This window comes from Eutrigla gurnardus (assembly GCF_963514095.1).
Source record: "Eutrigla gurnardus genome assembly, chromosome: 16".
NCBI classification, from domain to species: domain Eukaryota; kingdom Metazoa; phylum Chordata; class Actinopteri; order Perciformes; family Triglidae; genus Eutrigla; species Eutrigla gurnardus.
The window spans coordinates 17921820-17946586 of NC_139927.1; the positions used below are offsets into that span (position 1 = coordinate 17921820).

At 46.9% G+C, this 24767-nt stretch overlaps 1 protein-coding gene across 2 annotated transcripts in view; it reads left to right on the forward strand.

Annotated features, from left to right (window-relative positions):
- mdn1 (midasin AAA ATPase 1) overlaps positions 1-24767 on the forward strand; it is a 50811-nt gene that overhangs the window by 7820 nt on the left and 18224 nt on the right. For both annotated transcript variants that reach the window (XM_084029901.1, XM_084029902.1), the window contains exons 10-64: positions 70-254; positions 1388-1469; positions 1605-1700; positions 1834-1946; positions 2758-2906; positions 3017-3077; positions 3266-3477; positions 3572-3675; positions 4002-4146; positions 4273-4369; positions 4643-4756; positions 5272-5419; positions 5561-5668; positions 6072-6223; positions 6898-7076; positions 7207-7415; positions 7765-7911; positions 8008-8149; positions 8236-8370; positions 8785-8923; positions 9342-9474; positions 10090-10220; positions 10340-10478; positions 10702-10816; positions 11418-11678; positions 11770-11967; positions 12314-12522; positions 12602-12724; positions 12848-13045; positions 13532-13639; positions 13737-13925; positions 14171-14260; positions 14343-14606; positions 14698-14962; positions 15075-15234; positions 15368-15484; positions 15557-15765; positions 15849-15997; positions 16543-16742; positions 16883-17106; positions 17258-17371; positions 17668-17797; positions 18008-18114; positions 18227-18360; positions 18711-18877; positions 19047-19167; positions 19377-19590; positions 20412-20652; positions 20742-20865; positions 21346-21510; positions 21599-21807; positions 21888-22275; positions 22986-23098; positions 23473-24145; positions 24234-24395. In XM_084029901.1, the coding sequence (XP_083886027.1) occupies positions 70-254; positions 1388-1469; positions 1605-1700; positions 1834-1946; positions 2758-2906; positions 3017-3077; positions 3266-3477; positions 3572-3675; positions 4002-4146; positions 4273-4369; positions 4643-4756; positions 5272-5419; positions 5561-5668; positions 6072-6223; positions 6898-7076; positions 7207-7415; positions 7765-7911; positions 8008-8149; positions 8236-8370; positions 8785-8923; positions 9342-9474; positions 10090-10220; positions 10340-10478; positions 10702-10816; positions 11418-11678; positions 11770-11967; positions 12314-12522; positions 12602-12724; positions 12848-13045; positions 13532-13639; positions 13737-13925; positions 14171-14260; positions 14343-14606; positions 14698-14962; positions 15075-15234; positions 15368-15484; positions 15557-15765; positions 15849-15997; positions 16543-16742; positions 16883-17106; positions 17258-17371; positions 17668-17797; positions 18008-18114; positions 18227-18360; positions 18711-18877; positions 19047-19167; positions 19377-19590; positions 20412-20652; positions 20742-20865; positions 21346-21510; positions 21599-21807; positions 21888-22275; positions 22986-23098; positions 23473-24145; positions 24234-24395 (9261 nt within the window). The remainder of the gene's footprint in view (positions 1-69; positions 255-1387; positions 1470-1604; positions 1701-1833; positions 1947-2757; positions 2907-3016; positions 3078-3265; positions 3478-3571; positions 3676-4001; positions 4147-4272; positions 4370-4642; positions 4757-5271; positions 5420-5560; positions 5669-6071; positions 6224-6897; positions 7077-7206; positions 7416-7764; positions 7912-8007; positions 8150-8235; positions 8371-8784; positions 8924-9341; positions 9475-10089; positions 10221-10339; positions 10479-10701; positions 10817-11417; positions 11679-11769; positions 11968-12313; positions 12523-12601; positions 12725-12847; positions 13046-13531; positions 13640-13736; positions 13926-14170; positions 14261-14342; positions 14607-14697; positions 14963-15074; positions 15235-15367; positions 15485-15556; positions 15766-15848; positions 15998-16542; positions 16743-16882; positions 17107-17257; positions 17372-17667; positions 17798-18007; positions 18115-18226; positions 18361-18710; positions 18878-19046; positions 19168-19376; positions 19591-20411; positions 20653-20741; positions 20866-21345; positions 21511-21598; positions 21808-21887; positions 22276-22985; positions 23099-23472; positions 24146-24233; positions 24396-24767) is intronic.

Here is a 24767-nt window from a genome sequence, read left to right on the forward strand (position 1 = left end):
TCTGTCAAATCGTACTCTTAACATCTCCCAGAATCCCCCTCATGCATTGCCTTCTTCTTCTGTGTAAAGGTCCTCATCAGCAGGTATCCCAGGCTGACGGTGGTGTCGGATCGCCTCCTGGATATCTACTGCCAGCTGACTGGGGAGAGACACACTGACCTGGACACCAGCGTCCTCCCGACCTCTGAGGACATGCAGCAGGTCAAGTGTGAGGACAGAAGCACACCGCTGGAGGGGAGAGCCCTGTCGCTGAGGTGAGGCTCTACTCTCCCTTAACTTTCCTTTGTCTGCTATTTTAATAAGATAAAGTGAGTCATCGGGAAAAAGAAGAAACTTCTCATGTTCCGATATATTTTTGCTGAATCATATCTGATTTTTTTTTTTTTTTTTTTTTAACTACAAAGACTACAAATGCAGAAAGACAACTTTTAAAAGGGCACTAAAACATACTGGAATCACTTAACATTTAGTGAAAGAATAAAATATTTGTATTGTGTCAGAGACGTGAACATCATTTTTAATGCAAAATAATCATATTTTAAAAAGATTCAGAAAATTCAGAAATCATGAGGCCTCCTTGCAGAAATACACCAGAAATAAAAGTGTATTTTTTCACTTATCAGTCATGATGGCAGCACCATGCAGGAACACTGCTCTTCTCCCCGGGTGCTTTTTGATGTTCCCATATGCTTTCCATGGGACGTGTGTATTGGTGAAGAGTTAGCCTTAAAATCAATGTGTGTGTGTCTGTGTGTGTGTGGTTTCCATGCCCTTTACTTCAATAGCACATATGCTTTTCATGGATCAATGTAATTAACTTATAGCTCGGCCTGCATGGCTTGTATGCGCTGGTCTCGTTTGGGGTTATGTTTTGTTGCCGGCCGGGCCGTGCTGGTGTTGTTTTCAGTCAATCTGTCTGTATGTGAATCATTGTGGCAAAAATAATTAACTTCCCAATTCAGTAGTGGGTCAAAAGGACCTGGCCGACGTAGACAACGAAGGGTCAACCTAGCGGTCCCTGAAATGTGACGGTCGCCTAGCAACCAGCTACCAGAACGAGCATAGAAGAGGTTATATGATTAAGATGGAGCCACAGATCACATAGTGTGATGGAGGATATGCTATCCGCTAGCAGATGCCATGTTGATTCAAATCCAATCCTCACCGGCACGCTCTGAATCTTGGGACGAGTTGGGCCATGAAGGATCCATCAGTTGGATCCTCCGAATCCGGCCGCGTTTGAACGAGTCTTCGAAATCTGATATTGAATCACAAATTCAGGGATTGTAGCCTCTCACGTCATTGTGAGATTGTAGCATCTCTTCGTCATCCAAATGTTCTGGGAAAAAAAGACATCATCGCATTGATCTTCATTGTGACTCCACAGGGACCTGCTGAAATGGTGCGAGCGGATCAGTGTCAACTTTGACCACACCTCATCAGCCACAGCACAACATGTCTTCCAAGAGGTGAGTGGGTTCGTAATACATGACATGAATTATCTTTCCCACACAGCTGCAAGAGAAGAGCATTTAGTGGTGTTTTCTGCACTGGTGGTGAATGAGGGTGTATTGTCTTTATTGACCAATGCCTCTCTTTGTCAGGCTCTTGACTGCTTCACAGCCATGCTGTCTGGTCCTGAAAGTCGACTGAGAATGGCCGAGGTCATCGGCAGCAAGCTCAACATCTCCAAAGAGAAGGTGACCACTAAAAGTTTTGGTATATAAGTGGTATAAGAAATAGATCCTTTGTAACTTGTAATTTCCGAATTGCTGTCTTCCTCCTTTTTTTTTTTTAATAATTACATCGTCTAAAAACTCGTTTGAATTCCAGGCCCAGCACTTCTGCCACATGTATCAGCCGGGCATCTCGCTGACCGAGCTGGAGGCCACGGTGGGTCGAGTGACTCTGCTTCGCAAGCAGACCGAAGCGGTGCAGCTGAGTGTGTAAGTGGGACATCCTGAGCTCCGCCCCCTTTCACCTCCGTTTACACCATATATGCAACAGCTAGGCTGCAACATTCGCCTACTGATCGAGCCAAAGAGTCCGCCCGCTGGTAAATTGAATAAACATCGAATTGATTATGGAAAACGCGTCCATCTAATGGCTCGGCCATCAGGCGTCTTTCCCAAAGCCGATACGGACGGGTGTCAGACTGTCAACAAAGGAAGTGTGACTTTATAGACATTTATTATTTCACAGTTGGAAACGCAAACATTTCTCACGTCTCCAACTTTATTTCATTTACATTTAGGGCATTTAAATGGAATAAAGTTGGAGACATGATGAATGTTTTCCCGTGGCAGTGTACTGTACGTGAATGACATAAGCAGATAGGATGTACGCATTGACCCAAGCTGTTGCCTAGCAATGCAATTCTGTTAAAAAAGACCACATTAAAAGCAATTGAGCGTGTAATGATAAGATATAGATTATTACTCCATCTAATAAAGTGATTTATTATCCAATTTTTGAAAAAAGAAAATACAGCTTCTGAATGAGGCGTTGCCTGGCGTTGGCTGGCTGGTCATTACCACCGCCCCGTCAATGATAGCGGTTCTGTTATTTCAGGTAGTTCTTATCACGCAAATGTATATTCAAGTATTATTGATCATAATTTTATAGGATTTAGAAAAAGTATTTGAGCCTTCCATCTTGTTCAAGTATTTTATGGGTGAGAGGCCAGACCGACACCATCACACAAAGCATAGCCCTGATTGTGAAATCATCACCTGTGTCCCTTGTTGCCATGAACAGAGACAACCAGACGTTTGCTGCTACTCGTCCCTCTGCTGTGCTGCTGGAACAGCTGGCCGTGTGCGTGGCAAAAGGCGAGCCTGTCCTCCTGGTGGGAGAGACGGGAACTGGAAAGACTTCCACCGTGCAACACCTGGCCAGAGTCACAGGTGAGCTCAGGAGTCCGGCTCGGCTGTGGCTCGGCAAGGTCCAGCCAGTTTTCCGCTTCTTGCAAGATTGGCTGATATATAATATATTCCCTGTTATGTGTTCATTGCAGGACACAGGTTGCGGGTTGTGAACATGAACCAGCAGAGCGACACGGCCGACCTGCTCGGAGGGTGAGTGACACATAAACTTGAAATAACAGTAACAGAAAAGTCTCCATCACAGACAAAAAAACAACAGATTTGCTGCAACCAGGCCCAAATCCAGCATTCACTGAATCACAGAATACTAGACCTGCGTCTGCTGGCGTTTTTTTTTTTTAAGCAAGATAAAGTTTGATGTTATCTGCTTTCTAACTCAGGTACAAGCCAGTAGATCACAAACAGATCCTGCTCCCTCTGCGGGAAGCCTTTGAGGACCTGTTCTCCCAGTCGTACTCGAGGAAGCAGAACCTGACCTTCCTGGGTCACGTGCAGACCTGCTTCAGGGGGAAGCGCTGGCAGGACCTGCTCAAACTCATGGACCACGTCTGCAAGTCTGCTCTCACTAAGGAGCTGCAGGAGAAATCAAATGGTAGCGTACTAGAAAGAACAGACAGGGATAACAGTTAGTACATTGGCTTCTGTAGCACAATAAAAGACTCTCTATTGCGTGTGTGTTTGTGCAGCGGCGCTGCTGCAGGAGCAGTGGGAGGCGTTGGCTGCCAAGCTGAACCAGACCCAGCAGCAGATCCGAATCTGTGAGGCGGCCATGGTCTTCGCCTTTGTGGAGGTAAAGATCCTAAAGGGATAGGTTGGAGGCGTCCCGACAGCCGTCTGCTAAAGATTTTTGTGTGCTGTGTTTTTTTTTCTTCACTTCTTTACCGTGATAGTAAGCTAGACAGCTTTTTCAAATCACTCCTGATGATATTTATGATTATCCAAATTCACCACGATCAACTTATTGTGAGTTTTTTTTATTGCGATCCAAGATACAATCCGACGTCGTCCTGTCCCCAGCAATGTCAACTGTCAAATGAAGGCGGAAGCCCGAAAAGTAAAGGTACAGGGTTGTATCGTCTTGGTGGAGCAGCTCTGACCTTCGTTGTTCCTCCGTAGGGAACGTTGGCTCAGGCAGTAAAGAAGGGCAACTGGATCCTGCTGGACGAGATCAACCTGGCAGCAGCCGAGACCCTGGAGTGTTTGAGTGGACTTCTGGAGGGCAGCGCCGGATCTCTGGTGCTGCTGGACCGCGGAGACACTGGTGAGGACTGCACTGAACAGAACTCTGATCATTGATACGGATGATACAGGATCAGATCCACCTGTGCAAACCTTCAGAATGTCGCGGATCGCATACATTTTTACCGTTTTGTGTTCTTGATCACAGAACCGCTGGTCCGCCACCCCGACTTCCGGCTGTTTGCCTGCATGAACCCAGCTACTGATGTGGGGAAGAGAAACCTGCCCCTGGGCCTCAGGAACAGGTGAGAGTATGCCGAGGTGAAGGGAGAACCCTTTTTAGGGCGCGATGCAGTAGCCAACAACAAAACCCTACAGTTTTAACATGATAGTTATTGTTAAGTTACCTGCCGCACCTGTAAATGGAGAAATAAATATCCCAGTAGGTTAATCCATGATGAATTTCTGAAATGGTTCAAATAATAAGCTTCTCGTGGGATATCATTCGAGCGGTGTTCACCATTGCTGTCACAGTCGATCTTATCAGAGACATGACGGCGCGTGTTTCTGTCTCCCAGGTTCACTGAGCTGTATGTGGAGGAGCTGGAGAACGAGGGAGACCTGCGGATTCTGGTTTCAGACTACCTCAAGTGCTTGAATCCACACAGGAGCAGCATCGGCGGGATCATAAAGTGAGTTTTTACAGACTCTTCTAGCAGGTAGAATGATGTTAATGCTGTTTTAAACGGTGCTGAAAGCAACTGTGGCTCCAAAGGTCTTTGCAAGACAGCGTTTTAGGAGAACATTTCATTTTGCAAAGCGATTTTTGAAAAATCCACCTCATTTGTACAGCTTGTTGGGGCCATATGAAGCTGGGGAGAAGCTATTCTGCATGTGTTTGTGGTTTAAAACCACACTTAATCTGTATTTTTATTTATTTTACCAGAAGTGAATCATTGAGTTAAGGGAGCACAAGTCTCTTTGTAATAAGGATATAAATAAAACAGGTTCTCATTTTCTTTATGGTTACTCTATCAGGGGCCGAGGGTGCAGGTTTTTTGGGGAAACTTAACAAAAATAACAAGTGGCAGACCTCATCTTAACAACCCTGCTCAGACCTAAACCTCATCCTTCATCACTCTTTTGCTTTTTTCTGAATCCTACAAACCCTCAAGCTGATTTACTCCTTAATTGCGTTTGTGTCCAGTTTTTACCTTGCAGTGCGGAAGGAGGCCAACTCTCATCTGGTGGATGGGACCGGCCACAGGCCCCACTACAGTCTGCGTACTCTCTGCCGGGCACTGAAGTACGTGGCGGTAAACCCCTGCAGCAGCGTGCAGCGCTCGCTCTACGAGGTAGGAGGCCAAGAATAAACACGATGTCTGATTTACTGCCAGTGATATTGATTGATATCGATGGTCTCAGTGTTTTGGAGCTGGCTGTCTCCATCCCAGTCACCTGCATGTCTTCAAAGTGTCCCTGATTCATGGTTGCAGGGTTTCTGTCTGAGCTTCCTGACTCAGCTGGACAGAAGTTCCCACCCTCTGGTCCAGAAACTGGTGTGTCAGCACATCCTGATGGGGAACACCAAGTGTCTCAAACAAGTGAGGAGTTTTACTTAAAAAATAAAATATCTAACTTCTGTCTAGTATTTAGTGAATAACAGCAGGTAGGTTGTGGTAACTGCCTCCTGATTGGGTGGAGAGATCTGTCTCAGGTTGCAGAGGTGGAGCCCTGATCTTCCTTATCTCCAATAAATAAATAGTCTTTAATAAATAACTATGTGGTAAAGCCTATCAAAAGCTTTTAGTGATAACTATAAGAATGGATGTTTTGACAATTTAGCAATTTTTATATGAATAAAATGTACTTGACTTGACTAAAAAACAATATTTAAGGTTTATCTAATATGTTTTTTTAAGTCACAGCAGCAGAAATTCAGTGCTAGTAAATAGTAAATGTCACCCTTAATGACCGCCAGCTGAAGAAGCCTTTTGTTTCTTGCAGGCCATCCCGGCACCCTCAGGCCGGCCCTGTGTGGACACAGAAGGCTACTGGGTGTCCCAGGGGGAGATGGAGCCGGCTCTGGACCCCAGTTACATCCTCACCGCCTCGGTCAAACTCAACCTACGTGACCTCGCCAGAGTGGTATCTGCAGGGTAGGAAAACCGTTGCCCAGCCTCACCCCCTGCCTATGATTATCCCCGAATCAATTGGCTCATCAATAAATGTCCAGACGCTCATTTTGGCAGAGCTAATTCTGGCCCTTTAGGAGAGAATGCATCAGGCCAAAAATGTGGTCGGGCTGAATACCCCTGCTGTCAGTGTCCTGCTGGGCAGGAAACGATTAGCTTTTATGTTCCTGTTTGGCTTGTGTTGAGGACAGCCGACCTTCTGAACCCCTAACTAAATATTGGTTTGGAGTTTTTAGTCCAACACAGTCTGTGTTCCAGTTTAGCCCAGAGGTGTTTGGTGGGTCGAGGTCGCAGCTCTGTGCAAACCAGTCGACTTCTTCCACAGCAAATGAAATATGGTGCCAAATATCACTAAGATTTCCCTTAAATGGAAGCAAAGATCACGCAAAGTAGTCAGTAAAGATCTGTTGACATACCATCCACGTTTGGCCAGTAGTGTGTACTATAGAGCACTTAAGTTTACAAAATAGTAGTTAATTAGGAATGTATGCATTTTGGATTCTGCAACACTACAACGCTGAAGAAATATCCTTGAAAGCAATCTTCTCTTCAGTTGAAGCTGAATTACTTGATTTCATTGCCAATACGAGGATTTAATATAATAATATAGTCGACATCATCACGCTCTCTCCTCGCAGGTCTCACCCGGTGCTGATCCAGGGAGAGACGTCCGTGGGGAAGACCAGCCTGATCCGCTGGCTGGCTGCAGCCACGGGGAACCAGTGCGTGAGAATCAACAACCACGAGCACACCGACATCCAGGAGTACATAGGCTGCTACTCGTCAGACGACAAGGGCAAGCTGGTGTTCAAAGAGGGTACGGATCCTTTTTTTATTTCTACTTGTATATTTCTAACCTCAGAAATCAGCCTTTTGACCATTCTAGAGGACCTGTCCACCATTAGACCCTCCCAGACTAATGCTCCTTGCTTGTCTATCTGCTTCAGGCGTTCTGATCGACGCCATGAGGAAAGGCTACTGGATCATCCTGGATGAGCTGAACCTCGCCCCCACCGACGTCCTGGAGGCTCTCAACAGGCTCCTCGACGACAACAGGGAGCTCTTTGTGGCCGAGACACAGGAAGTCATCAAGGCTCATCCCAGATTCCTGCTGTTTGCTACCCAGAATCCCCCTGGTCTCTACGGCGGTCGAAAGGTATAGCATTCTTTCAGAGAGGGATTTGTCCGATGGCACGGCTGCAGTGAGGTTGGATGGGTCAAACATTTCGGTTCACACTCGATAACATCTGGCAAGATTGACAGGAAAATTCATATGGGTGTTCATGGTCCCCAGAGGATGAACCCTAATGTCTTGGTGGCTCATCTCTTCTACCTTGATGCACCACTTTTAAGACAAGTGTGCAAAAACATTATTTGAAATTGAGCATTCAGGGGGACACACTTTTTTTTTTTTTTTATGTATTAGTTATGGAAGTGTTGTTTTGCACTGAATATGATAAGATAAGCTTACTAACGTTGGATCGTCTTGACGCTCTGATCTCCAGGTGCTCTCCAGGGCTTTCAGGAACCGCTTTGTGGAGCTGCACTTTGATGAGCTGCCCAGCGAAGAGCTGGAGACCATCCTCCACCAGAGGTGCAGCCTGCCTCCGTCCTACTGCAGCAAGCTGGTCAAGGTCATGCAAGAACTTCAGGTAACCATCCACACAGACTGTGCGTATCTCTTAGTATTATCTACCTGTTTTATGTAAATCTAACCTCGCGTATGAAATGCGTTTTCCCGCCATCAGTCTTTCCGTCGGGGATCTTCTGTGTTTGCGGGGAAACACGGCTTCATCACCCTCAGAGATCTGTTCCGCTGGGCGGATCGCTACAGGCTAGAGGAGCAGACGGACGCCTCTCGGGACTGGCTGCAGCATCTGGCTGACGACGGTGAGGCTTGTCAGACGTGTCCATCATGTCACCAACCGACGGCTGTGTTTGGTTGAAGCCTCTGATAAAGTTGTCGTCTCCTCCAGGGTACATGCTGCTGGCAGGACGCGTGAGGAAGCCGGAGGAAGAGGCCACCATCCTGTCCATCCTGGAGAAGCACTTCAAGAGGACGGTGAACCCTGAAAACCTGTTCTCTCAGAATCAGGTCACCAGCCAGTTCAGTAAGTGGACTGGAGCTCCAGGGAGTGAAGTGAAAACTCTATCTCTTTTTATATTGAGGAAGAGGATTAGATGATCTCCAAGCTATTCAGATGAAACATGGCGATGACCACGCGATACATCGTAGAATCAATACATCCTTTATTTAGAACAGCATGTGGATGTCTTTTGCTCTACGCTTTGATGTGAGACTATGCAACTTATAAAAAAAGAAACAACACAGTCTTCCTCTCACAAATAACTGATTGTGTGACTCTACTTTTCACAAGAAAAGTGTCTATTAACCTCCATACGTCTTTTAGGTTGCTTTTAAACTATTTTAAAGGTTAATTTCATGGTGAAAAGGAAGTTGAATCAATCCATCGAACCCGTCTGGTGAACTGCGTATCATGTTGACGCGACGCTCTGATTGGCAGGTCCCTTCATCGACAGCATCGCTGGAGTCCCGGAGGAGTTTCGCCATGTGGTGTGGACGTACGGCATGAGAAGACTAGCCGTGCTGGTCGGACGGGCGCTCCGGTTCGGCGAGTCCGTCCTGCTCGTAGGAGACACTGGGTGAGATTCAAACCTGCCAGGCCCCATTCAGTCTGTCTTTTAAGAAGATGAGAGCAATGTAGACGTGGGGATTAATAGTCACGCTGGCAGCAAGCCCTCAGGGTGGGAAGTAACGGATACCAGGGTGTGCGGCTATTGTAAGTGGCAGTGCACTCTGCTGGCCAAAAGATGTCATGACACCAGTCCTCATTCTAGCAGCACTTATTGGATTAGATTCTTCAAAAATGGTTTCATATCTGCACAAATCGACCACCGCATGCCTCCATATATCTGCTGTTATATAGTCCGGGCTCCTCTCAACATCGTTGGACATAAAGGCATGCCCTCAATGACTCCTCCAGATTGAAATAGAGGCTGAATGAATGTTGATGTGCCTGTGCTGTTATTTAATCACTTCTTTTTCCTGTTCCCTCACCAGATGTGGAAAGACCACAATCTGCCAGCTGTTTGCTGCTTTGGCTGGACAGAAGTTTTTCGCCGTCAACTGTCACCTACACATGGAGACGTCTGACTTCCTGGGAGGCCTGCGACCCGTCAGACACGCGCAGCAGGTACGAGAAGTTTGCTCCCTCGGAATGAGCAGGATGTATAACGAAATCACAGATGACATTTGCCAACTTATATTCCTGAAACGTACGTTAATAGAAAATTAGCAGTATCATTCATTTTCATTCCCTCTTACATTTTTGACTCATCAGATGTTCGGAGAAATAAAACTAGTAGTCGTGTAACGGTACATAAAATTCATGGTTTGGTCGTTAGGGAAAACAAAGAATGCAGAAAATAAACTTTTTTTCATTTATTTTTTTACATTCTAACATTCAAAAGTTGCTCTTTGGACATAATTCTTACGTTAACAGTTAGACACTCAAATACTGGCATATTATCAATAAAAACTAAATGAATAAATAATCAAAAATAAATCACAGAAATGTTTTCTCCCCAGGAACAATACTTCTGACTGTGTAATCCTCCATCTATAAAACTCTGATTAAGATCTGTTGATGATTCATTCATTTGGCTGTAACTTGAACTCGTCTCTGAGACACAACACACTAAAATACTCAACAATGCGATGGCTCGTTGTAGCGGCTCAAACACTTTGATCACATGCTTTAATTCTGTATTGTATTACGGAGTTCCAATCGTGTCCTTCCTGTGTGTAGAATACTGGCGAGGAAAGCAGGCTGTTTCAGTGGCATGACGGCCCCTTGGTGCTGGCCTTGAAGGAGGGAGGAGTGTTTCTCATGGATGAGATCTCCCTGGCAGACGACTCGGTGCTGGAGAGACTCAACAGGTGAACGCACTCATACAAAGACGGCACAGCCACTCACTCACAATGGATCTGCACACTCCAACATGAACAACAACCACGTACGGGTGAATAACAGACGGCGTGTTGTGTTGTCCTGTCAGTGTTCTGGAGACGGAGAAGTCGCTGGTGCTGGCGGAGAAGGGCAGCGGGGACAACGACGACGTGGAGCTGATCAGAGCAGCGGCAGGCTTCCGTCTGGTTGCCACCATGAATCCCGGAGGAGACTTTGGCAAAAAGGAGGTAGATTTAAGTCAGAACTTGAGATGTATTGCATTGTTTTAAAATATATAGAGCAAAAGTAAAAAAATGAATACTCAAGTAAAGTAAAGCAGATATCTGAAAAGTACAGTAACAAAGTATTTGCACTCGGTTTATAGATTCTCCTCAGTTTGACTGAATGATCTAGCTTTGTTTTTTGTGTGTGAGAAAGTCTGACTTTTGTGACGGTCCGTCTCTTGGACAGCTCTCTCCCGCCCTCAGGAACCGCTTCACGGAGATCTGGTGTCCTCAGAGCAACAGCCGCGGTGACCTGGTTCAGATCATCCAACACAACCTGCGCTCAGGCCTCTCGCTCGACGGTAAACGGGCTCGGAGAACGGCGAGGAAACACTTCCGTTCATGATCACTTATCGATCCGTTCACAATAATGTTTTTGTGTCATACAATTTTAGTTTTCTCCAAAAAAACACCTCTGGTATCTTTTACATCATTATTATTATGACATAATCGCTATATTGATATTTTTAAAGTCTGTCGTGTCAAATGGCACATAATATAAATTAAAACAGTAATTAAATCAGATTTTTATCAAAATGTTTTTTGTTTGAAATACTTTTCATGAAGCTATTATCAGGTTTTCCCGTGTTTAAAAAAAACAATTTGGTATTTATTTGGTCTCATTATATAGTATTTAACATCTGTGTAGGTCTTCAATAACACATGCATGAAACACATTTTTTAATGTATCTCCTGAAATGGAGGGTTCAACCTTTTAACATGAAGCAGTGGGAGTGAAGATGGCTCGTTAACTACATGATGACACGTTGTGTTGCTTCTGTGAAGTTTATAAAGTTTACAGTTTATAAAAACGTTCTCTATAAAAACATACGTGAAAACGCACAATGCAATAACCCAACGTAGAAGGTGTTGTTGATGTGGTTCCTTCGGTCTCATCGGCAGGCGGCGACGTCGCCGAGCTGATGCTGGACTTCATCGAGTGGCTGACCCAGCAGGACTTCGGCCGCCGCTGCATCCTGAGCGTCCGGGACATCCTGTCCTGGGTCAACTTCCTGAACGCCGTGTGCGAACGGGACGAGGACGGCTTCATGACCATGGGCGCCCTGGAAGATGAAGAGGAGGCAGAGTGGGACCTCAGGCTGGACACCGTCACCGCCTTCATCCACGCCGCGTGTCTGGTCTACATAGACGGCATCGGCTCCGGTGAGCTGGCGGCTTATTTGTTTTCTTTTTAGCAGTAATGTGAATTTGTCTCCCAGAGAAGGTGTTCTGAGACTGTTTCTTTCTTTTGCAGGTACCACGGTGTCCAGTGCAGACAACGCTCTCCTGGCTCGCCGGCTGTGTCTGGGCTACCTGCAACAGCGGCTGAGCAAGATGACGAAGCTGGACCAGGAGATGCTGGACGCCCTGAGAGTCTACGACAGCAGCCTGCCGCGGGAACCTCAGTGGGGCGAAGACTTCTTCGGCATTGACCCCTTCTACATTGCTTTAGGTACCAACTCCACGTTCACTACGCGTTCCTAACGTGGAGCTGCATCATCTGGTGTAGGCCCCGCCTACTTCTGCCTATATGATATTTTTTGCAATTTCACGAAAACAATTCACCTTTTTTATTTCTTTGGGACCTGATTGACAAACATTGTTTACCATTTTTTATTATTGTTCTTTTTCATGGTACCAATACTCCAAACTGCACATTTTGGGACAACAACACTTGTTGTGATCCAGATCAAATCCTAATGTCCTACTCTGACTATACTTGAAAATCAAGCGCTGGTTATTACATACTTCTTTAGTGATGTTAACATACAGTCCCGTTTCTCTTCTTGTCCACCCAGGGCCTCAGACTGAGAGCCGTGACCTGTCGGACTACGCCATCGCCGCGGGAACGACGGCAGTCAATGCCCAGAGGCTTCTCCGGACTCTGAAGCTGCAGCGGCCTGTGCTCCTGGAGGGCTCGCCTGGCGTGGGGAAGACCAGTCTGGTGGCGGCGCTGGCAAAAGCTTCTGGGAACCATCTCGTAAGAATCAACCTGTCGGAGCAAACGGTGAGCCTTCATTTCAACGACGCTCCTGAATGAATTGTAAACCCTCCTCTGATGCTGACGATGTCGTGCTTTCTGGCAGGACGTTACCGATTTGTTTGGAACAGATCTGCCTGTGGAGGGAGGAAAGGGAGGAGAGTTTGCATGGCGCGATGGCCCCCTGTTGGCCGCCTTGAAGGCCGGCCACTGGGTTGTCCTGGACGAGGTAGGGAGCACCCTTTTTGTCTCTCTTTTTTTTCTACAAACCTTCAGGAAATGAATTGCAATCCAGTGGCGTTGGCATAATGTGACATGATAAACTGACCTGACTTGTCCCTCGTGCTGACAGCTCAACCTGGCCTCTCAGTCGGTGCTGGAGGGTCTGAACGCCTGCTTTGATCACCGAGCAGAGATCTACATCCCCGAACTGGGGATGAGCTTCCAGGTCCAGCAGGAGAAGACCAAGATCTTCGGCTGCCAGAACCCCTTCACTCAAGGCGGCGGGCGTAAAGGACTGCCAAAGTCCTTCCTCAACAGATTCACTCAGGTCAGGAACCATCCAGATGTTTGTACACTTTTATAGACTAAACAGAGTTTATGTATTCTTTACGACCGAAAGAATACATAAACTGCTTATTTTCTGGTTACAGAGTCTCAAATGTGATAATTTGTCATCATAGAAAATGCCCGACAAATATGTTTTGAAGACGTTACTATGACATTTCACAGACTAAACGGATAACGGAGAATGGAATAATTGTCAGATGAATCAGTAATGAAAACATTTGATCGCTGGACCGATCTTCAGAAATAACGGGCTGCACCAAATGTCATGACCTTTGTAACATTCAAAGCTTCTATGGAGGTTTTCAAATGAAGCTGCGAATGTCTGTCGTCATATTTGATCACGTTGTTACCCTAAAAATGTTATTGTGGTTATTTAATACGATGCAGTTAGATTGCTGAAAACAGGTTTTTCAAATAGCAAAAACAATCACTTTCAGAAAACCTTGTCTCTCCTCTGCATTCTCAGGTGTTTGTGGACCAACTCACCAGCAAAGACATGGAGTTCATAGGAGACTCCATTTTCCCCAGCATCGATAAGGAAATCATCGCTAAAATGGTGGAGTTCAGTAACAGGGTAAGTTTCTCTGGCGTGGCGGCTGAATGAGAGACCGACTCTCAGGCAGAGGTTCACATGTTCAAAAGACACCTAACACCTTCCTGCCTCCCGACAGCTTGTCCAGGAGGTGAGTGTGGAGCGGCGGTGGGGCCAGAAAGGAAGTCCCTGGGAGTTCAACCTGCGCGACATGTTTCGCTGGTGTCAGCTGATGCAGGCTGACCAGTCCCCGGGGTTTTTCAACCCGGGCCAGCACGTAGGCTTGGTGTACGCTGACAGGATGAGAACGGAGGCTGACAAGGCTCAGGTACATCGGTTGTTTTTGCTTGTACTTGCGGGAGGGAGGGAGGGAAAAGAACGTAGGGCCTTTTTTGTAGTCTTTTGTTCATTCAATGCTTGCATTTTTGCATTCATTCATTTATTCATGTGCACTATCGGCATTTTATATATTCCTTTTCATTTATTTTGAAATTTATAATAGCTTTACTGTTACTTATTTATTATATTTCTTCTTTTTTGCCTCTTGTTGTTGCTTATGACCCTCCTGTTCAGGTTCTGACCGTGTTCAGGAAGGTGTTTGGGGAGGACTTTGAGCCTTACAGCGGCTCCAGACAGTTCCACATCACTCCACTCAACCTGCAGGTTTGTGGAAACAAAAACACCCCCTTTTAATTTTTGTATTGTTTTAAGTTGTACTGACAAAGAATGTCTTCTCCCCCTGTAGGTGGGCTTCTCCGTCCTGCAGCGCAGCGGCGGAGCTCCTGTGGCCCTCGATCCACCGCTGTCCCTCACACACCAGGCCCTGCGGCCCCTAGAGTCCCTGATGAAGTGTGTGGAGATGGGCTGGATGACCATACTGGTCGGCCCCACGGCCAGCGGGAAGACCAGCTTGGCGAGGCTGCTGGCTCTGCTGACAGGACACCGCCTCAGGGTCATGGCCATGAACAGCGCCATGGACACCACGGAGCTGCTGGGAGGCTTCGAACAGGTAACCAGCGAGGCAGGTGACTGCTTCGCCACAGCCGTTTTCATGGTGTGGAAATGACTGCGTCACTCTGCACTCTTTGTCTTCTTTCCAGGTGGATATCATGCGGCCGTGGCAACAAGTGCTGGAGAGCGTGGACTACATTGTCGCCATGGTGATAAGGCGTGGCCTGATGTCGCTGGACGTCGGCATCCAGGACACAGAGTTCCTGCTGCAGACGTGGGGTCTGTTCTGCCACTGGCTGAAGGAGGAGGGGCTGCAGAGAACTGGGGGGACCATCAACTCGGAGGCACTGAACAAGCTGGAGGTCATCATCCTCCTCCTGCAGAAACTCAACACCAAGCTCAAAGTGTTCACCGGTAATGGCCAAGTAGTGTCTCATCAATGATTTCAAAATGGCTTTCTTTTCTAATTGATGCGTCTGGTAAGTAGACCGTTAAGTGCTGTAACGTGCTTGTGTTTGTCCTCCAGACATGTCCAAACTGCAGATGGACTTCACGCTGCTGAAGGAGCGTCTGGCTCAGCTGGAGGACGGCTGGACCAACGGAGGCTTCGAGTGGTTGGACGGTATGCTGGTCCAGGCCCTGCAGGCCGGGGACTGGCTGCTCATGGACAATGTCAACTTCTGCAGGTGAGCACAAGTGCAGATTTCTAGGGGAATAAGTGAGCTTGAGAAATCTTAAGATTAACAACTGAATTTAAACAAATACATTTATTGATTTATTTATTTAGCAAGTTTCACTGATTGTGTATTATGTGCTTAGTGCTTCTGTCCTGGATCGCCTCAATGCTCTGCTGGAGCCCGGTGGATCCCTCACCATAAACGAACGCGGCGTCATAGACGGGAAGACCCCCAAAATCACCCCACATCCTAACTTCAGGTAGTACGCAGCATAAGGGCTTCTTGTCTAAGTGGTTAAAGAGGTCGGTGCTCAGCTGGTGTTTATGTGCAGGTTGTTCCTGACCATGGACCCTGTGCACGGGGAGATCTCCAGAGCCATGAGGAACAGAGGGGTGGAGGTTTACATCCCAGGGGAACATGAGGGGGTCTGCTGGGACCCACTGGACCTGAAGACCCTGCTTCACACTGCAGGGGTGACCGGGGACTGTGTGTGTGATCTGCTGATTGAAATACATAAAAGCATCAAGTCTGCCATTTGGGGTAAGCACTGAATGAAAAGAAATGGATGTGCTGCCAGTCAGTCTGCAGGATTAATAAAAATAAAAAACATAACCATCTTTCAGATTCCCCAGCCTCATCGGTGGCCTGCCTCCTCCATGCTGCGACCCTGCTGTCCTGCCAACTGCAGCGAGGTGTCGATCTGCCCAGCGCCCTGCAGCATGCCTGTGGAGAGGCCTACTCAGTCTGCCAACGCACCACTGCCAGCCAAAAGGTATCAGCACCTCCTTATGAATGCTTTCCCAGCTGTGTACTGTCTCACATCACTTGTTAAAGGCACATTGAGAAGGTTTTATCGGTTTGTAAACGCAACATTCACAGTTGGCAAGCAGGAGGTCTTCAAGAGGCCTACGAGATTGAATTGATGCCAGCCAATAGGGATGCACGTTTACCAAACGACATGTTTTATTTTCATCAGATAAACCTCACTTTCTGACTGTAACAAATTAAAATACAAAATGCTCCTCAAACCTTTACTGTTGAGTCTGAAGTGTCAGTCAAAGGGGTCCTGGACACCAAGATCCCGGATATTGTGCATACTGATTAGGGTGGCCGCCAGTGGGTGAATGTCGTAGCGAGTACTTTTTGTAATTATAACAACCATTTTTACAATGTCCATTTAAACTTTTTATTTGACCTTATTCAACTTCTAAAAAGAGTTTTTATTATGTGGATTTGATGTGGATAAAGACATCGAGTGAGCACAATTAAGCTCCCCCAGAGGATGAATAAACATCAATGCACTGTTTTTCTATCCAGCAAGCCCAGCAGGTGATAGAGCAGCACTTGGCCATCCTGGACACAGAGGACTGGGGCAGCGGGCTGCTGTGTGCCGGAGTTTGGCCCGACAGCTTCCCCTCTGCCCTCCTCTCCACGGAGGATTCCTGTTTCTCCGCTGTCCTCCGAGACGGACAGGTCCTGTCATTCTGCCTGAACACCCTCAGCCTGCAGGGCAAGCGGTAAGGATGGTAAAAACACACATCACATGAGTCTGCAAGCGCTGAAAGCAGGTGAACTGTGAAGCGAAGGAATGGAACAGGTGAAATGCCAATTTAAAAGACGTAAAGTTTAATACTCACTCGAGTTGTGTTGCCCACAGGAGTCGTCCGCTGAGTCTGAGTGACCTGCAGAGGGCGCTGCAGAGCAGCGGTGTCCATGAAGGCCTGATGTTCACCGGAGGAGTGGTGGATCTGGCGGAAGGAGACGCCCTGAGGCTGATTCCCACGGCGGTGAGACTGCTCACGGAGAGGGCCTCTCATGGAGACTGGATCCTCCGCAGCAGCTGGCTCTCACACCTGGGCAAGAGCAACAAATACATCCCAGGTTTGTTCCTCTCCATACACAAACACACACACAGCACCCTAACATATTAGACTTAGAAGTACAGTGGTTTGATGGTCCTCTAAAACAAGACCGTCGCGTGCAATGGTTCCTGGTGCAACCTTGTATTAATGTGTGGTTCTCGCCGTTCCAGATCCGGCCCTGGTCCAGGTGGAGGCAGGAAACAGGGCTCTGAAGGCTGTGTTTGGTAGCAAACTTGCTGCCAAGGGCAAGTCACTAGCAGAGTTGCTCCAGCCTCACAGCATAGGTAAAGTCTTTGGTTGTCTTGTTCTTCTGCAATCTCTGGGGTCAAGTTGTCTCGCTTTGGAGTTGCTTTATGTGTCTCTGCAGGTTTTTTTTTTTTCATTTTTTTGTAGTTGTTTTGGTCTCTTTGTCACCTTTTTGTTATTCTTTGTATTATTTTGGTCATCTTGGGTCTTTTCTTGGTTTGTTAATGTGTCTTCATTTTGTATAAATGTACATTTTATAGAGGATCCATCCATGTATGATAGCACATACTGCTGCTATGTTCATTGAGTATTAACCACTGTCTTACATCGGCAGACGAATACAGGATTCTGGTGGACATGCGATGGAACAAGCAGTACCTGGATATTTTAGCGAACAAGTGCAACTTTGAGGACGAGGAAAGATACATGGAGTTTCTGGAGGCTCTGAACGCAGTCGCCAACAGGTACGGTGGGAGGGCGCCTGTCATCTTAAGCCTGCTTGCTATGGGCGGAGTCAAGGCGCCAGGAAAAAGTCACGCTGACTTTTCTACTGCAGCAAATGTACATTTCCAAGTGGAAGGCTTAGAAAGGAAGACGCAATACAATGCTAAGAATTAGAAGTGTTTTAGTCTGAAATAGCTGGCTGAAGATCTTTACTTTGGTGTGTTTGTTAGGATTGTTCTGATGATGGACAGAGAGGAGAGGTCGGTCATCTGCACCTGTGCTATCAACCTCTCTGCTCAGAACTGTTCCCTGAGAATAGCCACGGCCTTCAGCAAAGGTACACACAGCACCATATGGATAACCATGAATAACCCGACACCCACCTGTGCAACGGAGTGACAGTTACAGTTACGTTTATATAACTCGGCCTGCATTCCCTCCCCTCACAGGGTCCGTGGATATCGGCCACCTGCCCCACCCAGTGCTGATGCACCTGCGGACCTTCTTTGACCTGTGGGACTCGTTCACCCTGCAGGCTGTGCAGGGCGGGCAGCCCTACATCTCAGACCACCTCATGTTTGAGGTCAGAACCCAGCCGCTTTATTACTGTGTCATTTTACATCTGCAATTCTATTGTATTTTAAGCGCTTTATTTTAATTTCAATGTCCATGACATAACATGCAAAACACTATGAAACGGTCCTTGACAGAGAGCTTTACTTTTTCTTTTTTCGAGCATTTAAGACACTAAAGTACTGTATGACATAACTGGAGTCCATCTTTGTATGAAAATGTCTTCATTTGCAGTTTTGCACTATGTATTCCATTGATTTTAGTTTTACTAGCAATCAGTAGAAGTATGCGTAGTACCTCTCGTGTACCTTGTGTTCTTATAAAATGTTAACCCTCTACCTGTTTTGTGTGTGTGTTTAGATCCTGCAGCTGCTGCAGTGGCTGGATCGTTTCTGGGACGTCTGCAGCACACTGCCGGCTGACTCCCAGGGCATCTCTGTGCTGTCTCTGCACTGGCAGTGGGTGCAGAAACACCTCATCCTCCGACTGCCCCAGCTGCTGCTGGGAGACGCTGAAGCCACGTTTGAGTAAAGACTTTTCTCTACATACATAATATAACTTGAAATTGAAGTAATTATCTTATTTATTGACATTTCCTCTAACATTATAGAGATGGTATGACTATAAGATCCCTTAAGGACTTTCTATCTTGAACACAATCTTCGTATTAACATTCCTGACTGCGTTGAACTCCAGAGGTCACCAGGAGCTGCAGGCGGTCTCAGCAGCCATCCAGACTGTTCTGTCCACCCCGGTATCCGTGGCCACAGCTCTGAAAGGCATCCAGAAAACTCTTGGCAAAGCTCTGCCATTCAAGGTCGGGAGACACTTCATCACTCTGCTGTCAGACGGAGGGTTTTCAGATATTTACTTATCATCAGTTCTGTCTTTGCTATTGTCTTTCTATCTTGTCTAAAGAGAAGAAAGCATTAAAAAACCAGTTTACTTTACTGTCTGTCATTCATAACTTCACTGAGATGATCTGAATTATTTTGCAAACGAAACCACATCCATCTTCTTCTCCAGTTGGAGTCGGTGGCTGAGTGTGCGTCTCGGCTCAGGCTCCTGAGTAAAGCCCTGGATGTCAGCGATCTAAGGCTGGACGGCACCACGGGTCCTTGGAGACAGGAGCTGGTCCGACTTCAGGGTGCCGGGCTCGGGCTGGACATCAAAGAGAGTCTGCTGGAGGCCTGTGGCCTCGTTCTGCTGGCAAACAACCAGCTGGATCCACAGAAGTCTGGTGAGCTCGTGTTACAGAAAGACCTCTAACTGTCTAATTCTTGACTCAATCAATAATAGACAAGACAAATATCTCAAATGTTGCTGGTATTTTGCTACCAGGCGACAACCTCAGGTTCTAAAAAGTGAAGCCAACTTTTAAGTGCCTTAAACTGTCATTTTCCCTGCTGGCCATCAGGGGGCAACTTCTCTCTGATTGCATGGAAGTCTATGAGAAAATGACCCTACTTCTCACTTGATTTATTACCTCAGTAAACATTGTAAACATGAGTTTATGGTCTCAATCTCTAGTTTCAAGTCTTCTTCAAACCAGCATGATGTTCATTTAGTACATTATGGTCCATTTAGAGTCAAACAGACCAGAAAGCAGGGGATGCTTTAGGGCGGGGCTACCTTGTGATTGACAAGTCGCTGTCACGCTATCAATGCAGTTAGCTACTAAGATGACTTTAACACTTAGCTGTAAAGTTGACCTTGAGATATGAAGCTAACTTTGTTAACAGCTTCAGACCAGAATCCAGATGGATCCAGATCCAGTAAGGTTGCCGTTCTGCCGCTTGTGTTTGTCAAATCCGTCGTTCACTGGTTGCAAAAATGTACCCCAATGGATGAAAACTACCTCCACACTGTGGTATTACAGGAATATTCAGACGTCTTGTGTACAAGGCTCCTAATGATCGGGGTAATACATTGTCTGTTGCATAGCACCATCATCACGTCCAAAGTTTCCCTTTTCCTTTGCACACATCCTGTTTGCAGATTGTTATGAAGTTTGCTGAGTACATTAACTCGAGGATGAGCCTTACTAAATTTTCCCATCAGGAGTGTTGGAGCGGTTGGTGTCAAGTGTGGAGCAGCAGCAGCGTCACATGACCTCCAGAGGGCTGCTGGAGGTCTGCTCCGTGTCTGAGGACGAGGAGCCTGCGGACGGAGTCCACCTGGCCAGAGAGGAGCTGCAGCAGCTCAGCCGCAGGGCTCAGCTCTGGCCCCTGATGGAGGAACTGGCTATACTCAACCAGCTGCGACTCAGCACTGACCTGCTCCACCTGGCTCTCACTCCGGGGTAAAAACACCGCATCCTCCGCAGAAAACGTGGACTGATCTAGAAACAGTTGATGGACGGTGTAGTGAATTCTTCCTGTTGATTTGCAGTGACCAGGAGGCTGAGGACAGCTTACGGAGAGAGCTCTCCAGACATCTGCGCTTCTGCCTCCAGTCCACACCGATGAACGTCAGTCAGCTCCAACCGCTGTGGTTCCTGCTCAGCAGCGATAGAGTCAGTACACTGAAGTTTCACTTACAATATATTAATCCCCTCCTCTCAAGTATGTATTTCTCTTATTGTTACTTCATCTGGGTCGACTTTCTGATCTTTAACTTTAGAAATGAACAATATTCAGAGATTCTGAATTTTTCTATGAGGGAAAAACAGGGTGTCTTTTAAGAATTTCATGTAATTATTTGTGAAAAACACGTCAGAAACAAATTGTTGTTCATAATTTTGGGGTTCTTACTTGTATTCTGGGCTTCACTGACATAGACTGGGTTGTCTAATTTCATAATTTGTGGTTTGGTCGATACTCCAGATAGCCAAATGTAAATTTCAGTATTTCCATGTCCCCTATAAAACATGTCTGGGGAGGTCTTTAAAGGTGCTGTTTGTCAGATTGGGAACATTTCTATTGTTTCTCTAAATTGATTCCTCAAAGCATCTAACTAAAAAATGTTGGTCATAATTCCTCATGATCTCCTCCAGCCGGCTGAGGAGCTGCCGTTTGTTTGGTGTGAGCTGCTATCAGAGGCTCTGGCTGCCCTCTGGACCAGCAGTGTGACCTCTGACCCCAACCTTTGGCTAAAATGGGACCCTCTGAGTCCCAAGGTCCAGCCACCTCAAAGACGGCACCAGAGAGCAGACAACACGGTACCGACCTTTAACCTCTCTTGTTGATGTCACCATATTCATCAAAGGGATTTCCTGCCGGTTCTATGATGCCCATGTGGTTTTTCAGGGACCAGCCTTGCTGAGTAAAGCGGTGTGGTCGTGTTGCATGCTGGGAGTGCTCTGCAGCAGTGAGACTGGAGGGAGATGGGATCCATCAGCCCTCCTCTCCCTCTCCCATGTCACCCTGGGGGAGTGGAAGGAGAGGATCCAGCAGCTGCAGGATGTGTCTGCTGTGTTGTGGGACAACATGGCCATCCCAGCACTGGCTGAGTTCAGGTAGATTAAAACTTAAAAACAAAAAAAAGAAAGTCAAGCATTTGTCTTTTCTGGGTTAACTCATCCGCGTACCTCCACAGGGGCACAGACTTCAGGCTGCAGGGCGCCGTCCTGCGTCGCCAGCTCCAGAGCATGGCAGACCTGCTGCCTCCCAGTCTGCAGGAGGGCTACATGGAGAGCTGCGAGAGCCTGGTGGAGGACCCTGACCCTCTGATAGCCGCCCAGGAGATCCAGACCGTCTTCAGAGACTTCCTGCCTCCCAATCTGCTCCCCAACGGCCTGGTGGAGGCCTGCGTCACCTGCCTGCAGCAGTACGTCCAAAGCAAAGTGCAAGGCTCCAACCAGCTGGCCCGCTCCGGGATGTTCTGGGTCAACATGGGCCTGCTGCAGATCAAAGTGTGGACTCCACAGACCATCTTTGACCCGGCCGTGAAGAGGGCCTACAAACTCAACTATGCTCAGCAGGAGGTCAGCTACTGTTTGTGGTGGATTTTTCACTCTATTTTGTCACATAAATGTATATATTTAAAAAAAAAAAAAGATATGAACCGAAATTATTCACAATATTAACCCAACCCAGACATTTTGTTGAGAAACATGTTTTTTGTGTGAAATCTTAGATAAGATGATCATAAATCATGAGGTCTGCCTGCATAAATGAAGGATTAATAGATGCAGCTTAAACATGTATTTTCGTCTCCTGTATTTTTTATAACCGGTCTCTATTTCTCATCTCTATCATGATAGACAGCATTTTCAATTCACTGGTATATTCACCGATATTCACAATTACATTCACCACGATCACAAATGATTGTGAAGGTTTTTTTTTTAAAAATTTTTTATCATAATATGTGATTTTATATGATCACAAGTCTATATAAAAATGTCTATTGTCTTTGACTAACCCCCATTCTTCTTCTTTTTTTTGAAAGCGCATTCTTCAGGATTTACTTACTTCTATTTAATCATAATTAGCTTAGCTGATAAAATATGTCTTGGAATTATAAGTTTAACTGTCAAAAGTCAAAAAACACTGTCCCATTCCTTCCTTGGAAACTGTGGTATTAAGCATTTCTTTGGGATTTAGTTTGATGTGTGGAGGAAAGTGGTTGCTAGGATGTGGTTAAATCCTTTGTCCTGCTGACGGGCCGGCGTGTTTCCTGTGTCTGCTGCAGCTGGCTGTGCTGCAGGAGGAGTGGAGAGGACGCAGCCTGTCGTCTCAGCTGATGACCGGAGCAGAGCTGGAGGAGAGCAGCACCACCGACGGCTTCCAGCATCCTCGAATCAGGTCACAACCAGACGCAACTTCTCACCGTGTGATATTTAAACCGAGAACTTGTAGGATGCAAAAAAAATGGCCTTAACTACCAGAATCACCAGGGGAAGGCATGTAGGTTCATATTGCTCAGGAACATGTATGACTGGGGATGAGAATTAAGAATTGATTCCAAATTCCTGAGAACCGTTGATCTTGAATACACCAAATTTAAACATAAAAACATAAAAATAATGTCAGATAAATTAGATCATCAATTAAATATATTTTCCTTTAAGGAGAAATGAGTCTGGTGTCTTACGGGTTAATGTATGGCATGAGAGCAATGTATTAAGGCGGGCGTCTGAACAATCCTCTAACTCCATGTGTCTGACGTGTGGTTGCAGGTACCTGTGGATCCGTATGCAGCAGGTGAAGGAGCAGATAGCTGAGCTCTCCAGGAAGCAGGCCTGCCGCCCCCATGAGCCCCAGTATGGTCGCCTCTTCCAGGAGCTGCAGCACTACCTCTGCAGCATCGGCCAGGCGTCGGCTGTGGAAAACCTGCTGTCCCACCTGCTGAAGGCCCTGCAGGGCTCCTCCTCCAAGTCGAGGTCAGCGGTCCAGGGCCTGCTGAAGGAGGAGGCTGTGTGGCAGAACTCCCAGCAGCGCTTCTGCCAGAGGCTGCTGGAGGACTACCCCCTGTACCCTGATGTGGTTGGGCCGGTGCGGACTGGCATCCTCCAGCTCCGCCATGGGATGAGGCTGGTGGCGTCCCAGGTGGCCGCATCGCTCACGCCTGTCCCCGGTCTGCCCAAGTTGGTGTCCTGCCTGCTGGCCTTCCCCTCCCTGTCCCCCAGCCTGCCGTCCTACCTGGCCCGGGCAGACTTCCTCTGCTCCAGAGCTTGCGTGGACATCCTCCGCTGCCTGGTGAAGCTTCTGCCCCAGCAGCAGGACCCCGACCACGTGGTCCCCCAGTCCTCGACGCTGCACCTGAACGCTCTGCTGTATGTGCAGTGCCACACCCAGTCCACGGGGGAGTTCAGCCCCGAGTCACGCAGCCTCTTCAGACACATCTGTCAGGTCAGAGCTTCACTTCACACCAACATTTCTGTCTGACTCTATTTTGTCCAGCTTTCCACATGAAATGTATGCGTGGTTGACTCCTCAGGCTCTGGTGAACGAGTGGGATGAGCAGCAGAGACTAAAGAGAGAGCAAGAGCAGACGGAGGCCAGTCTGTACCGCAACCGCAGTCGACTGCACGGCTCAGAGCTGACTGAGGACGAGCAGGAGGAGAGGGACTTCAGACGCCAGTTCCCTCAGTTCAACAAGGTATTCCTCCGACATGTCTGTGCTCGTGATAAACCTCTCATTTAAAAAAAACGTTACCAAGCCGAAAACAAAAACATTAAGGATAATAAAACTAAACGATTGGAAGAAACCAATCAACCAAACTTTGTAAAATCTTATATATAAATATTTAATAACCCAATAAAGCCCCATGGGTATGAACCATTTCATCTCCACGTTTCCCAGCCTCTGCAAGGATTCAACTGTGAGATTTGCAGTTGAATTAGGCTTCTTAGATCGAATGGTGTTATGTTAAAAAAAAAAAAACGGCTTTTCATATTTACCAGTCGTGTGTAATGATATGTCAGAACCACATCAGTGAAATCACTGCTATCATATCAATTATGATCAAAG